Raw genomic sequence first — 16,970 nt, forward strand, 5'->3', positions numbered from 1 at the left:
CCCAAGCCCATCCCCATAATAAACACCATGTAATGTGACACACGTCATGCAATTGACTATACTTGGAGCCACGACCTTGTGATCGAGTTGTGACACCATCTTTTACATCTTGGTGTATGGGCTTCCCTTCAGACCATTTATTTTTGGGTTTGACCACCTCCTCTTCAATTATTTTATCTACAATATATTATTATTATTATTTGCTATTTATTTTTATTTTCAAATTATATATATGTTATTTAAGAGTTAAGACCTCCAGCAATGAAATTGACCATCTGAATCATTGGCCAACGCTGTGGCATGCACTTGAAGATCATGCATGCAGATGTTGATAGACTTGGCCGGTTTGCCGTTTGTTTCCTAAGAAACTGTTTTCAAACAATTAATTGTTATTTTAGTCTGAAAACGCGTTTGGATTTTCTTTCAAAGAGCACAACACGTAGTAGATAAGCAATTAAGTCTCTTTGACCTGGGCTGCCTTAAACTCTTAATACATTGAGAATGATCGAACTCTTAAACTATTTTAATTGGAATCCATTTTCCTCTGAAATTAATACGTACATATCAAGAGAATAGTATATATTATTATATTAACTCCCCAAGAAAATTCAAGTATATATGTAGTAGTTTTGATACTAGCAAACATGCCCATATAATTTTCACATGTTTAATTAATCTCATGATACCACAAACTAACTATTAGTCCAAATAATACTTCTCTTCAAAATGTTTAAAATTGTTCAAAATTGAATCTCTCACCCCAAATAAGAGTTAGAGCTGTACTCACTAATTCATGTACCAAACAAAAAGTACTTGCATCTAACTCATTAATTTTAAAATTGTCTTGTAACATTCCTCTCGTGATTTTAGTATTCCCATGATGCTTTCCATTGCAAGCTGCCTTTCTCTGTCTTTCTCCTTTATCATTGATGCATGATCGGGAGCGTTTAGGTCTACTATCTTTCTTAGAATTTTTTATTGAAGGTCTTAGAGTTAGCTCAAGTATTAAGAAAATGTGAAAAAATGAATTAGAATTAGGATATGTAAAAACTTCGATCCATTCCAAAATACTTGAAGAATATTACAATTAATAGTCACTCGACTAGAATTTAACATTTTCTACATAACTCCCCTCCACATTTTCTCCAGGACTTCTGCCGCCCAAAATTTTCCATTTCCCACAACATTTCAACCGACTGATGGCAGTGATTTAAAAAAAAAAAAAAAAAAAAAACATAAGAGGTTTAAATTCTAGAATTTCTACCCTATCTCACTAATCCCATGCCATTTGAGCTATAAAGCTCATAAGAGAAACTGAGAAAGAAGACAATGTTGCTCCGGAGTGATTTGGACATTTGAGAGCAAAGTTGTCACATTTCTTCAAATAAGAACATGGCATCTAGACTGCATTATACCGAAGCTAGGCCAACTGGTAATACAGCATCAAAAAATTTTAGTTTATAGTCCCAACAAGGACAACACAGTGCAAATTTGACATGCCAATATCCCAAAAGTTGATTTTTTGGAGACTTGCCTCCAATCTTGTGTTTGTTGGGCTACTTATTATCCAACAAGGATAAAGGGCAAGTGGAATGCATGACACTGATTGAATATTGCACAGGCCACCCTGTCTGAAAAGACCCAACTTTTCAATCATCTAGGCAAGTTGGAATAGAACACTAGTCACCTCACAAAGTTGCCAATAATATGAGTCACTGTGCAAAGCTGGCCAATGAATAAGCTGTTTACTACAACAATAAAGGTATAGGATCCCCTTTTAAAATGGCTAGGACAAGTGGACAACCATTGAGAGAACATGTTTAATAATGAAAAAAGAACAGTTGGAGACTTGTAGCCACTTTGGCTGGTTAAAAGATTCCATTCACTACCATGTTAACCAGCCAAAGTGGCTACAAGTCTCCAACTGTTCTTTTTTCATTATTAAATATGCCCTCTCAATGGTTGTCCTAGGTTAAATTTATGTAAGAGAAGTCCAAGGTTGCAAGTTCTGCAATGGTTGTCTTTGGTTCCCTAGAAAACAAATTGGGGCACTAAATAGCTCTTCATGGAGCATATGCTGTACAATTCACACATTCAACTTATTAAATGGTATCAAATTCATAAGGTCCTTTAGATTTAGGTATAAGTTCTTAGGAGTGCCAGCCAAGCAACACATTTCGGCACCTATAAGCGCTAGATGCAGGTGAGCAAGAGTTTGATTGCTTTCGGGTTCGCCCAATCCAAGTTGCACCCCATCCAAGTTACACCCTTACGCTCAGGAGAGCATTTCTCTAGTTATTTGTACTATGACTATTCAATCAAAATTTATTCATCGATACCAATTTTTTTTCCAAAATTAACTGGGAAAAGTCAACCATCAACCTCACAAATTCAAAATAGTACATTCTGCCATCACAAGAGCAGTACCATATAGCAGCACATACATAAATCCTCAGCCAAGAGAAGTGGTTTGTGAATTGTGACACCAAGTCTCAGAATCCATGTGATTGGTTAGGGCCACTGCTCAGTTATAGCTACAGAAGAATGGGATCATGTTGTAATTGCAATTTGGTTTGGTTTTGAAGTGCTGTGGACATTAATGGAACAAGGGCACTCACATACCACCTTTTACAACCCATCACCTTCTCTGTGACAATTGGGTATTTGTGATGACCAGAGATCATCATGTAACAGACCTCACCCATGTGACTAAACCAAACCAAATAACTCACAAACCTAAAATGGAATAATAACCAGTTCTCATTTCAAATTTTGTTAAAGACAAGTCATGGATTGCCAAACAGCAAACACCGAAGGCAAAACTTCAATTTTACAATCATTTTGTATCTTCTGAAGCATACCTACTTTTGTTTGCATGTCATTTTATAGCACAGGGGGTAAAGAGCAATGAGGGCCCCTGTTCACAATATCAATATCCATCACCCTCAAGTGCTTCTGAGTTCTGACCCAGTTTAATCAGGATGAAATGGTGCATCAGCTTTTCACAGGTCTTTGAGTTTAGCATGCTTAGGGTAAATGGGTTACAATAACTCTCTCTTTTGACAACAAAGACCATTCTAAGTGCAAGAACCACTTTAGCTAGTGAACCCTTTAATCACTTAAAACTTATCCAAAACCTCCAACCTATACGTGCAAGAACCACATTAGTGAACCCTCATCAGTGTATTCAAGATTGATAACAAAAACCAATTTTGTGAATCACAAAACAAATATGGCACATTTCTACAATATCCCATCATTGTATTTCATATGTTCATAAAGGATTTTCACCACAACATCCTACCTGAAATGTGATACTTACAACTCAATCCACTTCTACCACTATCCATCAGGACTAAGTAAGTTAAGAAAGATCATGCATAGTAAAAAAATTCTCTCCAAACCAAAAAAAAAAAGAAGAAGAAAGAGAACCACCAAATTCAAGCAACAGAGCAAAGAATTAAAATTGAGAGAACCCAAGAACACTATCTTGTTTTCAAGAGCATAATCAAACACACTAATTTCAAAATTCCCCTAGATCACTGTGGCCTATTCATCAAAACAAAGAACTTCCCCTAGCCATCTATAACCATCTAAGTAAACACCCCCCCCCCCCCCCACTGCAGCAATCCTACAAGCTCCTAACTACACTAAAATTAGAAGGTAAAAACGGAAAATGAAAATGACTATCCTAACCTTTATCCACAAGCTTCACCACCGGCCCCATGCCATACTTTTGCTTCCTCATCTCCATCACCTTCCTGTGCGAATTTGAATGCAACTCACTGGAGAAACTTGGGCTGCTTGCAGGGCGGTACTCCGGGACAAGCCTCCCAGACTTGTACCTTACCCCGCAAGCATTGCATAGGGTTTTGGGGCCTAGTGGCCCCGCCCGCCATTGCGGGGTCTTTTCAGCCCCGCAATGCTGACACTTTCTCCCCATTGTTGTCGCCATTGGCTCTGCTTTGGCGCTGCCATTCTTGGTGGGATTGTTGGCTTGGTTCCAAATCAGCGGCTGCGCCGGAATGTCGGGGAAGCCAGCACAGGCACGCCTGCGGCGGCGGCGCTTGCTTCTCGCTTTGTGGGGGGGTTTGAGGGTGGTGCTGTCGAGCACCGAGACAGGGCTCTGCTGCTTCGCAAGGCCAATGCCAATGCCACCTGGTTGCTCCGAGAGAATGTCCGCGATTGTTTCGACAGGCGGGAACGCGTCTTTGTTCGACAGCCATTCGAGCTCTTCCTCCTGCAAAAATGGAAAACATTGAGAAACCAGTGAGTCGACTCGGTTACTCGGTGAGTTTTCAGGATTAACTCGGTCGAGTAAGCGCCCGAATAAAGACTGCCCTGTGTTTGGGGACAAAGGGCAAGAAAAAAACAAAATTTTGCCACGTGGCGATCCTGTTGAACAAAGTTAAGAATGCCTAAAATTGGATAATATTGTCTTTTCACGTGGGGGTTGGGTTCATTACTTCATTGTACAGCATGCCGTGAGTGGCAGTATCAATCAGTGTGCTGAAAGTGAAATTAGAAATTGAGTGGAATCTATATGGACACAACTGACAACCCTAATCTTGTGAACACCAGCTCAAATCCCATAATATCATAAATGTCCTCCACCTAATTCCAAAATTCCATATCACCCAACCACCCCAGTACAGTTTCAAGGGGCAAAATCGTCATCGCACTAAAACCAGTTCCCTCCCATGCCTGCACCAATCAGAAGCCAAGCCCCCATCTAAACCATATCGAACTTGGACCAACCAACTCGCCCGGGTCAACTCGGCCCAGACCCTAAACCAGCCCGCGCGGACACGTGGCAGGGACCCAGAAACGCCGAGACTCGGCCGACTCAGAACTCTAAACCCCCCTCTCCCCGACAACAAAATAAAAAACCAGAAGCGTTGATATATATCAAACTTACAGGCGCAGGTAATGGACGGCTAGGATCATCCGGGTCTGAAACCCCAGAGAGGTCGTCAACGTCGGACGAGAAGTTGAGGAGGTCGTCGAGTGAGTCCATTTCTAGAGAGAGAAACAAAGGGTTTTTGGTTGGGTTTTGAAGAGAGAGAGAGAGAGAGAGAGAGAGCAAAATGGTTTTCTGGTCTCTTGGTTTATACAAAAACTATATCATCATATCTCACGATGGCTTTGAAGTTTGATGAGCGTTTTTAGGTGGGAATGAGGGGTTGTTAAATTTTCTCTCTCTAACTTTTTAATATTCAATCTCTTATTTTTGGGTAACGTATTGAGGAAAAAAGGAAGCTAGCCTAATTAGTGGTACGTTTATGATACTCTCCGACCAAAATTGGCTTGGAATCAGGTGTATACACTTTTTCTCTACATATTATTTATGTACATAATATATTTATTGTGAGATTAAAAATAAAGATATATGCCTATTATATACAAAATTGTACATGCTTCGAATTATAACTCGTATAGTCATATCACATGTTAGTGTTTATAATGGATTTCAAATAAGCACACTAAAGTAATGAGCACATGAGGAATAGATACATATTGGAAGGAATTTGTGTCTTATAATAACATTTTTTTTTTATTATATCAAAGAGAATCAAACTTTTGACTTTATATTTTAATTCTAGCATATCATTTCGTTCTTTGTTACTATTTGGATTAACTGGACTTAGAAAAGAAAATTGTTTGAAATTACACTAGCTTTGTTAACTTACATTTTTTCTTTTCACTAATAATTATCATGTTAGTTTACAAACCAATTTTGATAAACTTAAAAATTTATTATTTCTCATTTATCAAAAAGAAATTCTCTAAAATAATCTACACATGGATAAATGATTAGATGTAATTGTGTAAATAGTGGGAATGGGCAAGGGCATTATGGGGAGAAAAATTGAATTTTAGGGGTGTGGGCTGCAAAGGCCATCGCTCCCATCCAAATGACACGTCATTTAACCAATGGGAATAGAACACGTGGAATAGTTGAATTTTCAGTTTTTTTTTTTCTATTTTTTAATTTTGATATATCTTTGACAGTTTGACCCACTCCTCACAACTACGTGGCTGCGGCCATCTTGTAGATACTTGGCTCTCCGTTTTGTAGTTAGCACTCATTTGAAATGCGTGGGCCCATTACCGCTGGCCAGTGACATGTCAGATTGGGGTAGTGGGACAATGGCTACACTTTGTAAATAAATTTAGGAAAAAATTTATAAACAGGATACATACTTTGATGGTTGTTTTATTTCAGGACATTAATTTTGCTTTGTGTTAATGAATGACACATACTTTCATTTTGTGTTAATTAAGGACCATGTTTTTTTCAGTTTTTATCTCAACTTTGACCCGACGTTGGACTCATCAAAACTCCACCAAATTCAAAAAAATTATACTGGGTTTAAAGATATGCATCTCCTCTTTACAACCATATAAAGATTACCCAAATCGGATCTCTACAACTCCAGATAATCGGCTCTAAAAGTAAGGTACCCGAAATTGTTTGATTTTCCAAATTTTTTTTCCAGAGGTTCGATTGGACAGTTTCGGGTACCCTACTTTTGGGCCAATTATCTGGAGTTGTAGATGTTCAATTTAAGTGATCTTTATACAGTTGTAAAGAGTAGATGCATAGCTTTAAACCAAGTATAAGTTTGCTAAATTTGGTAGAGTTTTGATGGGTCTAATGTCGAGCCAAAGTTGAGATAAAACAGGGTCCTTAATTGACACAAAATAAAAGTATGTGTCCTTTATTAACACGAATCAAAATTAATGTCCTGAAATGAAATAGCCATCAAAGTATATGTCTTGTTTGTAAATTTTTCCCATAAATTTATAAATAGAAATTAGTATAAATTATTCCCAAGTTTTATTTTTTAAAGATTTTTAATCCTAAACACAGCTAAATAAAAAAATTTAATAAATTATTCATAAATCCTGTTTTTGAAAGATTTTTAACTACAAATCTAGCCAATTAAAAAAAGTAAATTTTAGCCCAATATATCTGTGTATGCGTGCCCGGGGATGAAATAATACACTATCGAGCGCTCAGCAGGGTACCAAAGGCTCGGCATGTCGAGCGCTCAGTGGATGCAGATGAATCTACACATTTTTTAGGTTGCAGATGCATCTTTTTTAACTTGCAAATTTTTTTTTTTGTTTGCAGGTGACTTTTTTAAGTTGCAGATGCATTTTTTAAAGTTGCAGATGACTTGTTTTAGGTTGTAAATACATATTTTAGATTGTAGTTCCATGCATATACATCTGTCAAGCGCTTGACAAATCTAACCGAGCGCTCGGTAGGAATTGCCGAACGATCGATGGACAATTTGAGTTTCTACATAATTTTTGAGCTGGTAAAGGTTTGGCTTAAATTTCTTTCTCATTTTGGGTTTCTAATTAAAGCACCCTAGAAATTAAGTTACAGCCTAATCTGTCCATGTAAGTGCGCGCGAAGTTGAAAAAAATACACTACCGAGCGCTCGATAGCTTGCTCGCATTTTTATGTTGTAGATGCCTTTTTTAAGTTATACATGCATCTTTTTAGGTTGCAGATAACATGTTCTAGGTTGTATATGTATATTTTAAGTTGCAAATGTAGCTTTTCAAATTACGCAGATATATTGGGCCGGTTAGAGTTTGAGTTAAATTTATTTCTCATTTTGGATTTCTAATTAAAGCACCCTAGAAATTACGGCTATAAATCCACCTGATACATCTTGAGTTTGTATTAAATTTGGTTTGAGTTTGGTTCATTTAAGCTCATTTCGTAAAATAAACAAATCAAGCTAAACTTGAGCTTTGGTATGTCTAACTGGTAAAGCTCATGAGTAGCTCATATTTTATTACTTAGGTGAATCTGGCAGTAGCTCTTCAAATGAGTATGGCTATAGGCAAATCCCACCAAAAATACCATCTCCTAATCCATACGGTTGGCATGTTGGGAATTATATGCAAAGTTATGCTGGGAATTATATGCAAAGTTATGCTGGAGATGTATCTTGGGGTGATTATTCTTCGCAATTCACCTACTCTGAACATGATGATACTGAAGACAGCGAAAATTTTGAACATGCTAGGAACTCTATGTGGTATTGAATACTTATTTAATTCATGATTTAAAATTGTAATATAAATAAATTTGAGGTGTTATTTATATAATTATTAATTAGTAACCCATTTTTTTAACAGTATTTACCACCAGCGCACATTATATTCATCTTATATCACATAAAACCTACTATATAATTTGGTTTCTTCAATGTTTTTTATCAATATAGTAGATAATATGTTAAATAAGCATATGGTCAAGTTTCATTCAAAATTTTCGTATTTTAATAGCAATTCCGTCATTTTTATCTAATTTTGTCGAAATCGAAATTTCCACGAAAATTTCCTCAAAACTGAAATTTTACTCCTTAGGTAGAGGTTTGGCTTAAATTTCTTTCTCATTCTGGGTTTCTAATTAAAACACCCTAGAAATTAAGTTACAGCCTAATCCGTCCGTGTAAGTGCGCGCGAAGTTGAAAAAATACACTACCGAGCGCTCGATAGTTTGCTCTCATTTTTATGTTGTAGATGCCTTTTTTAGGTTACACATGCATCTTTTTAGGTTGCAGATAACATGTTCTAGGTTGTAGATGTATATTTTAAGTTGCAAATGTAGCTTTTCAAATTATGCAGATGTATTGGGCCAGTTAGAGTTTGAGTTAAATTTATTTCTCATTTTGGGTTTCTAATTAAAGCACCCTAGAAATTACGGCCATAAATCCACCTGATACATCTCGAGTTTGTATTAAATTTGGTTTGAGTTTGGTTCATTTAACCTCATTTCGTAAAATAAACAAATCAAGCTAAACTTGAGCTTTGGTATGTCTAACTGGTAAAGCTCATGAGTAGCTCATATTTTATTACCAGACAAAAAAAGTGAAGCATGGCATGCCACGTGTATGATGCAACCTTCAATGAAATATTGTCATGTGTATTTATTTCAAGCAAATTTTACAATTTTTTTGAAGTAAATAGTACACATAGCACCGTAGATAGTCATTACTTTTCTTTGATCACTTATTTAAGTCTAACTAACTCGTTACTTTTCTTTATTGCCTACATGTATATGGTACGACTATCTACGATGCTATGTGTACTAGAGAGTTAGTTGCACCGTATACAGAGTTAGTTGCCAATCAAAGTTGAAAAATAAAGTTAGAAATTGTTCGGCTAAAGAACATATCCATTAAGTTCTAAAAGAATTGAAGAAAAATATTTAAATTTATGACATTCTTTTAACATCGGAGATGAAATACTATTAGACCAATAACGAGTTAGTCATTATAAATTGATATTGAGATCGAGTAATGCTATTGTGCCAAAAAATTTAGAGAAATTAAACTAAATAAGTTAAGTGAGTTAAAGATTACAAATGTTATCTTATTATTATATTTTAACAATAAATATACTAAAGGTTAATTAGGATGCATGCCTACGCTAATTTATTCAAATTTTGACCTCTAAAATCTAAATTCATTCTTACCTCTAAGGATCCATGATCCTGTAAAGTTATAAACGACGCCGTAATTGGATAGAAGATCAAGCCAGCTATCGTCGTTTGATAGTCCCATTGGCCATTGCAAAGCTTCCCGGCCATTTTATCTCTCCCATAACACACGTGGCAGCTTACAAAATCCCCACCCTCAAAACTCAACATCTGAAAACTTTAAAAACAGAGTTTTGCTCAACTGGGCAACGGTTTATCAGCTCAATCCCAAGTTCTGCTTTGCCAAAACCCAAAACCCAACATATAAAAAACGAGGCTTTTGGTTTCGCAGTGATAGGAGATGAGAAAACTGTAAACAGGGTCATCAACGAAAGAAAGAATGCAGGGCTTGGTGCTTCTTCATACACCATTCATTTCAAGGAAGAAGCTTCCATTGTTAGCTTTGGTGGACACTCTACCATGCTGTGCCACTGTTTCTAGAACCCCCATCTCACCTTCATGTAAGTTCTTAACCAATTGTTTCTTTTTTCTTGAAATCACTTTGACTTTAAAGTTGAAATTTTGACAGTCTAACTGTAATTCAAAGAGGGAGTTCTTGCTGTCTTGCATATTGGTTAGTTTTAGGATTTACATTGTTTTGTGACTCTCTATACAATTTTGGTGCTAGTTACTTTTGTTGGAGGTTGAGCTACCATGTTTTTGATAATTCAGAGCCAGGTACCCAATAAGACACCAATTATTGGTTTGAACATGTTGATTGATTTTGTGAAAATTGTGCCATCTGGGTTGGGGGAATTATAGTAAATCTAACTGCTTTTGTACAATTAGAGATTGCGAATTCAGTTTAGGGTGCTGGCTGCTTCAGTTAAGTGGTGGCGTTAGTTGACATGAATTGTTTGTGGTGCAATATATATAAATTATAATTTAGATGAAACGGCAGGCACATATAGTTCTTTTAAAGTTGCTGCATTTGCATGACAATAGTCAGTCCGGATGCATACCCAGTAACAAAATATTGTATACTTAATTGTTGTGACTAGTTCCAAATGGTTGAAGCAATACATTGTTGACTTGTTTGAAATCAGTCTTTCTAGTTTCCAAGGTGCAAATTCTTGTAGCACTTTTAAAGGCTATACTATTTTTTTTTTTTTTTTTGTGTTTATGGCATGTTCTGAGTAATACACTGCCTAACTTATTTATAGTAAGTTATAGAGAGATATCAAGGTTTGCGGGCAGCAAAGTCCGAGTCCAAGCATCTAATGTTAGTATTGGATCTGGAGGCTATGAAGGCAGGGAGGAAAACAAGAACCAGAAAATCTTTACCAATGATGCACCCAGTGACATTTCATCTGAAAGGTGAGTTATATGAAAGAAGATGGTGGTTTTAAAGTTTGAGATGCCATTTCTGCTACTGTTATTATGTAATATAACTTGACAGAAAAGTGAAATTTGGTAGTGAAACAGTGCTTGATGTAAATAGTTACCGTCATGGATGTTACTTTAATTTTTAAAGGTTCACAGAAATGGTTAGTATAGTAGAAAATGAACTTCTAGTTATGAATCTGTCATTGATGTATGATAGTTGCCCCTTATGATGTCAGACAAGTTTAGAGAATCCTAGAACTCATATAAGGATTAACCTAAATGCAATATTTTAACTCTTAATTAAAAGAAAGGATCCAAGAGTTTTCTTGTTCCTGTTTCTCTATTTTCTTATTTTTGGTTTCTTTATTTTCCAGTATAAAATTTTTTTTATTCCGTAAGGTCTAGCTATTTATATCTTTCTGAAAACTATAATGGCTAAGAAACCTATACTTAAATGGGATAGCTAGGTCAACCTAATTAGTACAATCAAACATATACCTCTTCTCTTTTATGTGTTTGATTCCCCAACCATATAGAAACATAGAAGATGCTTTGATATTCATTATCCTTATTGGTAGGAGTGCTACTATCTGGTTGAGTGTTATTATTTATCATCAATTTGATTCCTTTGACTTGTCGTATGTAAAACTGCTAATAATCCATAACAATCTACCTTAACTGTACTCATGTATAATAATTTCATGATCTGGCAGTGAGAAGCCTCCAATTCGAATCCCTTATCCTCTCTCTGTAGCTCTTGTGCTACTAGGGTGTGCCATAGTGTTTTCTCTGATTGCCTTTGTAAAAGGAGGACCTTCAACAGTTGTAGCAGCAATTGCAAAATCAGGGTTCACAGCTGCATTCTCTTTAATATTTGTTTCTGAAATTGGCGACAAGGTAAATAGATGTTATACAAGTTTGTCTTCTCTTTCTTTCCATATTCATGTCATTTGGGAACTAGTTCTATGTTAGGCTGTGTGGCATTCTTTTCTCCTTTTATGTGGTAGACTTGTTGTATTCAACTAATACATTTCTTTTTATGCAAACATAACTAATACATTTGTTTGTGCCCTTGATTCAATTGTTTATCCATCTCAATAATGTCATTGGCTAGTTCAGAATACTGAATTGTTGACCCATTCTTTTTAGGGGTCTGTCGTACGGTTTGAAAAGTGTTACTAGAATTAGATGTTCGATGTTCAAATAATCTATTGTACTGAAATGGGACATATATATGTGGGGTGATGGATCATCTATTGGCTATTATCCTGACAAAGAAATTAATGCATGCATTAAGGTTTTAGAGAATTTTAGGACCATTAAAAGGAAGATAAGAAGAAACTTGATTCAGAACCAATACAGAGAAACAGAAGAGGGAGAAAGAGAAGAGATGACAATTTTTTCTTGAGTAGTGCAGAATGGTGACCTTAACTAATGTGGTATGGTGCAAAAGATCCATGTAACTAAACCTAGTAGACATGACAATTTTTCTCGAGTTGGGTTCTGGGGCTAAGATAATCATAATTTTCTACTTTGCTACTTTGAAGATTTCACTTTTTGGAATGTTAAGTACATCTTTACGTCTCACTAATTGTTGGCTGCCAATAAGTTTTGGTCATTACATTGACTGGGATTGCGTATAACTGCTGTGAGCTATCATGATGGATTACACATTTAAACTATGGGCCTGAAAACTATGTCATAAAGCTAGTTTCCCAGACATGAAACTCTCCATGATTTCTTCTTATCATATGTATGCTTCTAGAATTCAAAGTGGACCTAAAGTTACAATTTTCTGTCTATTGACCAGACATTCTTCATTGCTGCACTCTTGGCCATGCAATATCAGAAAGGACTGGTATGAATTCTTCTAACCTTCCCTCTCTCTCTCTCTGCATGTGCTTGTCTGCACATGTGCTTATGCTTGTGTTATATGAACATAAACATGTTAAGATTGATTCTGTTCTTTGTTGGAGAAAAACTTTCATGGAACGGTCCCTATATGTTTATGTGTCTATCTCTCTCATTGTGTGGCAAGTCATGTGATGAGAGAGATAGACACATTGGGCATATGTTATTCTCTCTTTGTTGAGTTATTTTTTGCCCATCTTACTAGACACCCTTACATACATGTATATATATATATATATTTTATTATTATTGAATGAATTTATGTGTAATAACTAGTAAATTTATATTTATATATGAATAAACTTTTGATTTCTTCTATGGCCAAAAAGAAAGAAAGAAAGAAAGAAACTGTGGTTTCTATTTCTACTAGCAAGTAGTACCAAAAGATCTATTATTTTCTGCTTTTCTTCTCCTGATGTATGAACTGATACAGAGAGAGAACACTGTTATTGGATATATATATATATATATATATAAGGAACCATAAGAGGGACATCATAAAACCAAAAAACAGGTAACCCTTAGTGAAGTTTATGAAAGAATTATTTGTGATAAATCATTTGAAGATGAAGAATCACACTTTTTTTTTTTGAAGAAAGAAAAACTAAGAAACAAGATACTTGATTAGTTGGTTTTTGTGATAATATATCCCTAATTATTAATTGAAGTTTCTTATCTTCCCGAATTTCCAAAAGATTTATTGGAGGAGTGCCTTGTTATATGGTAACATTATCAAGGAGTTAATTTCAATTGTCTTGTAATAGAATTGGTTGTATAATTACCTTGGTCAAATGTGGTCAAGTTAAATATTGATGCCCAGCTTTGAAATCGTCTATCCATATCTAAACTGTTTTCAACTTGGTTCAGCCTTTACTTTGGAGTGGAGACAAACAAAGTTTCCTTATTAGTTTGACTTTGTGTTGCAAAGGGTAAAGTCTCTCTTCATTATAGTTTGTTTCTAGTCAAGCCAATGGTATTTTTGTCCTCTTATGGGTTTACACATAGCTTAGGATCTTAAGAAGCCTGAAATATTGAATTTCTTAAGTACATTAAGTGTACAGTTGTCCCCATTTATATATTACAAAAAGAGACTAGAGTATGTAACTTTATAAACTAGTAAGAAAGTAATTCCAAAACCTATTTAAGTAGATATACAAAGAGGCTCATGCATCATGATTTACTCTACATTGTTAGGAAACAAAAACAAAACTTGAAAAATTATTGCAACATCCTTCTGTTACTTTTCAATTTTTAATGACATGTCGATTTCTTGTATATTGATGAGTTTGGAGTGTCATTGGTGAATAAAATCTGTGTTGAGGATCTTCACCCTCCCTTAATACAAAACAATGGAAGTATCATTTCGGGAACAACTACTTGGTTGAATGATGTTGATTAAATTGCAAATGTTATTTCACTATGCGAGACTGAAAAGGATTCTGTATTAATTGAAGAATACCTGTGTTACTTGCTCAAATTGAACAGGTCCTGTTGGGATCGGTCGGTGCTCTTTCACTTATGACAGTCCTGTCTGTCATTATTGGGCGAATATTTAATTCAGTGCCTGCTCAATTCCAGACAAGTAAGTTTTAGTTCCTGTCATTTCTCATCCTGACTATATTTTATGTGTTTAGGAAACAGGGTGACCAATATTAGTAATATAGGAAATTTATCTTTAATGTATGCCAGTGAAAGCATGCTAATGTGCTGCTATCCAGCAGATCAGTTAGATAATAGTAAAGAGTCTTTTAACTCTAATCAGCTTGCCAGTCAACAAATCTTTTTATAACGAAAAAGGGTTAGCCTAAATAAATTCCTCCTCCCCCCAGCCCTAAGGTCCCTAATCATTGTTATTAATGGCCTTTCTCATCTTTATGATTATTTTCGAATATCATCCTTAAGCTGGTTTGTTGATGTTGCATGCAAACTGTCTTGTTCTCTACTCAGGCAGCTTAGTGGATCATGTTACTAGATAATGTCTAAATAATCTTAAACAAAGACATTATATTCCTGAATATGCTAGCCTCAACTCAATTTTTGGTTTACTTAGCAATGGTCTTGACTTAAATAACACAATCTCTTGGGGCCTCTCCCAGGGGTATTTTTCCCAGTATTACGTGGTATGCGTGGGACAGGATTGCATGTGTTCAAATGAGTTTAGAAAATCCAAAACCCCGTGAAAGTGCAAAAATGATTATGTTTGCCTGATGAAAAATTGCCTTCCATACTTCATTCCCCTGATCTTTTTTGTCAATTTGTGGTCATGTGAACAGCCTTGCCCATTGGAGAATATGCAGCAGTAACTCTTCTATTATTCTTCGGTCTCAAATCAATAAAAGATGCGTGGGACCTTCCATCAAATGTTGTTAAGAGTGGGGATAAGAGCAGCCCTGAGCTTGATGAATATGCTGAAGCCGAGGAGCTTGTGAAAGAGAAGGTAGTGTAATAATTCACAAGGTTACATTACTCAGGCTTTGTGCATATACAACATTCTGTCTTTTTGCAATTTTTTAATGCATGTGCGTTGTTTCTCTCAGTGGTTTGGAAGACAGCTCCATTTGTGTGTGTGTGTGTCTGCATGTGCAGTTGCAGATTTTCCAAAATGCATTATGGAGGATTCTGTTCTTATGCATTCTTATTTATTTTATATTTTTTCAGGTGTCAAAGCGGCTCTCCAATCCACTTGAAATTATCTGGAAATCATTCAGCCTTGTATTCGTTGCCGTAAGCATATATGTCCTTATCTGCAGCAACATTTTGACATGCATATTTATTCAGTCATGTTTGGCATCAAGGAAAATTTTCTTTGCTCTCCTACATTAGTTTGATTACTGACCTCTAACCTCATATCAGTGCCTTCATTTGCAATAAAAAAGGCAGCAATCCCTTTGTACCATATTAAGATGGAGGGAGCTCATGGCTTCTATAGTGTACACCTAAAATTGTAGAAAACCCATTGCTGAACTAACAATTGTTGCATGCCCAGCTTTCTATTTTCATAGAAAGTGTTTAATAATTATTATCAGCAGTTCATTTGGATAGGTGAAGGATTATCATGTCCTTAAGGACAGATTTCAATTTTACCACATTCTCTTTGCTTCTAGGAATGGGGAGATCGCTCAATGCTTGCCACAATCGCTCTTGGTGCTGCACAGGTGCAACCTTGTTTAGTTTCAGTCAGAGCATAAATCTTTCTTCCATGTTTCACTATATCTTGGTGATAGTTTCCTCTAATATTTCCTGACCAGTCTCCATGGGGTGTGGCAAGTGGAGCCATTGCCGGACACCTACTTGCAACATCTCTTGCTGTTCTTGGGGGTGCATTACTTGCCAACTACATTTCTGAAAAACTGGTAAGAGTACCACAACTTTTCTTTGATACTATTAATATTGGAAACTTTCTTTTTGATATTATAATATTGCAAACTCTCTGTATCACTCAGGTTGGCTATGTTGGCGGTGCTTTGTTCCTAGTTTTTGCAGTAGCCACATTTCTTGGAGTTTTCTGAAAATTATAGCAACCTCATGAGAGAGAGAGAGAGAGAGAGAGAGAGAGAGAGAGAGAGAGAGAGAGAGAGAGATATGTGTATTAGTGTTGGGACGCAGTGCATCAAACCGAAGAACAAGACTACAGAGAAGAAGATGAAAAAGTGCAAACTGGGTGCAATAATGAGAAAACATTGCTGCACATAGAGATTGCTGAGGAAATGGTTAATGGAGAGATAGAGAAGAGCTTGGGATGTGCCGGTGGAGCATTGTTTGTAAGACACTTATTCATATTCACAGGTAGTCTAAGTGTATAAGTATTTGACACAGGCCGTGGTATATGTTTTGTACTATGATCTTCCTCCAATTTCAATGAACGCCATTCTTAGAAATGGAATGACAAATATCAACCGTCTGGACGTAACAGTGTCACTTATAATAGTTGTAGCTGTTGTCCCAATGTTAGTGGCGTTATGGATGCAATTTAACATGCAAGGATATCTGTTGGAACAATCCCTGGTAAAACAATGGTTCAAAATACAAATTTTTGGATAATAAAAAAAAAAAATGAAACAATGGTTCAGGATATATGCCATTTCCATTTTCACCAACAAGCCTGTATGCTCAGAGCTCAAGTTTGAATTCAAAAGGTGCATGGCATTCATTTAAGGTGCATGGCATTCATTTCAAGTTTGACATGTACAAGACAAATTCAAAGCACCTTCAAAAAATATGGATT

At 36.0% G+C, this 16,970-nt stretch overlaps 2 protein-coding genes across 3 annotated transcripts; one reads left to right on the top strand and one right to left on the bottom strand.

Annotated features, from left to right (window-relative positions):
• Positions 1–2,919: 2,919 nt before the first annotated feature.
• On the bottom strand, positions 2,920–5,259 carry GATA1 (GATA transcription factor 1). The gene is made up of 3 exons (XM_086232631.1): positions 4,919–5,259; positions 3,697–4,240; positions 2,920–3,144 (listed from the first exon to the last, which is right to left on the bottom strand). Exons 1-3 carry the CDS (start codon positions 5,015–5,017, stop codon positions 3,116–3,118), a joined length of 672 nt encoding a protein of 223 aa, XP_086088757.1. The 5' UTR covers positions 5,018–5,259; the 3' UTR covers positions 2,920–3,115.
• A 4,396-nt stretch (positions 5,260–9,655) lies between these two features.
• On the top strand, positions 9,656–16,684 carry LOC147293685 (protein PAM71-homolog, chloroplastic). Of its 2 annotated transcripts, XM_086231799.1 has the most exons (11): positions 9,656–9,969; positions 10,672–10,825; positions 11,548–11,731; positions 12,645–12,692; positions 14,231–14,327; positions 15,019–15,182; positions 15,404–15,469; positions 15,850–15,900; positions 15,994–16,098; positions 16,189–16,272; positions 16,309–16,681. In XM_086231799.1, the coding sequence occupies exons 1-10, from the start codon at positions 9,849–9,851 to the stop codon at positions 16,252–16,254; spliced, it is 1,056 nt and encodes a 351-aa protein (XP_086087925.1). In that variant the 5' UTR covers positions 9,656–9,848; the 3' UTR covers positions 16,255–16,272; positions 16,309–16,681. The 2 variants fall into 2 exon arrangements, with proteins under 2 accessions (XP_086087925.1, XP_086087924.1); XM_086231798.1 differs by having other exon boundaries at positions 16,189–16,684.
• Positions 16,685–16,970: the final 286 nt, after the last annotated feature.

The sequence above is a fragment of the Dryas octopetala genome, chromosome 2 (genome assembly GCF_963921425.1).
Source record: "Dryas octopetala chromosome 2, drDryOcto1.1, whole genome shotgun sequence".
Classification (NCBI taxonomy): Eukaryota; Viridiplantae; Streptophyta; class Magnoliopsida; order Rosales; family Rosaceae; genus Dryas; species Dryas octopetala.

What these genes read in the sequence shown, in the direction of transcription:
- LOC147293685 (XM_086231798.1), top strand. Translation starts at nt 9,849, where the DNA reads ATGCAGGGCTTGGTGCTTCTTCATACACCATTCATTTCAAGGAAGAAG. An exon ending in AGGAGCTTGTGAAAGAGAAG is followed by an intron (nt 15,183 to 15,403) that starts GTAGTGTAATAA and finishes ATATTTTTTCAG; the next exon opens with GTGTCAAAGCGGCTCTCCAA. An exon ending in TCAGCCTTGTATTCGTTGCC is followed by an intron (nt 15,470 to 15,849) that starts GTAAGCATATAT and finishes CTTTGCTTCTAG; the next exon opens with GAATGGGGAGATCGCTCAAT.
- GATA1 (XM_086232631.1), bottom strand. Translation starts at nt 5,017, where the DNA reads ATGGACTCACTCGACGACCTCCTCAACTTCTCGTCCGACGTTGACGAC. An exon ending in GCCGTCCATTACCTGCGCCT is followed by an intron (nt 4,241 to 4,918) that starts GTAAGTTTGATA and finishes CCATTTTTGCAG; the next exon opens with GAGGAAGAGCTCGAATGGCT. An exon ending in GGTGAAGCTTGTGGATAAAG is followed by an intron (nt 3,145 to 3,696) that starts GTTAGGATAGTC and finishes TTGCACGTATAG; the next exon opens with GTTGGAGGTTTTGGATAAGT.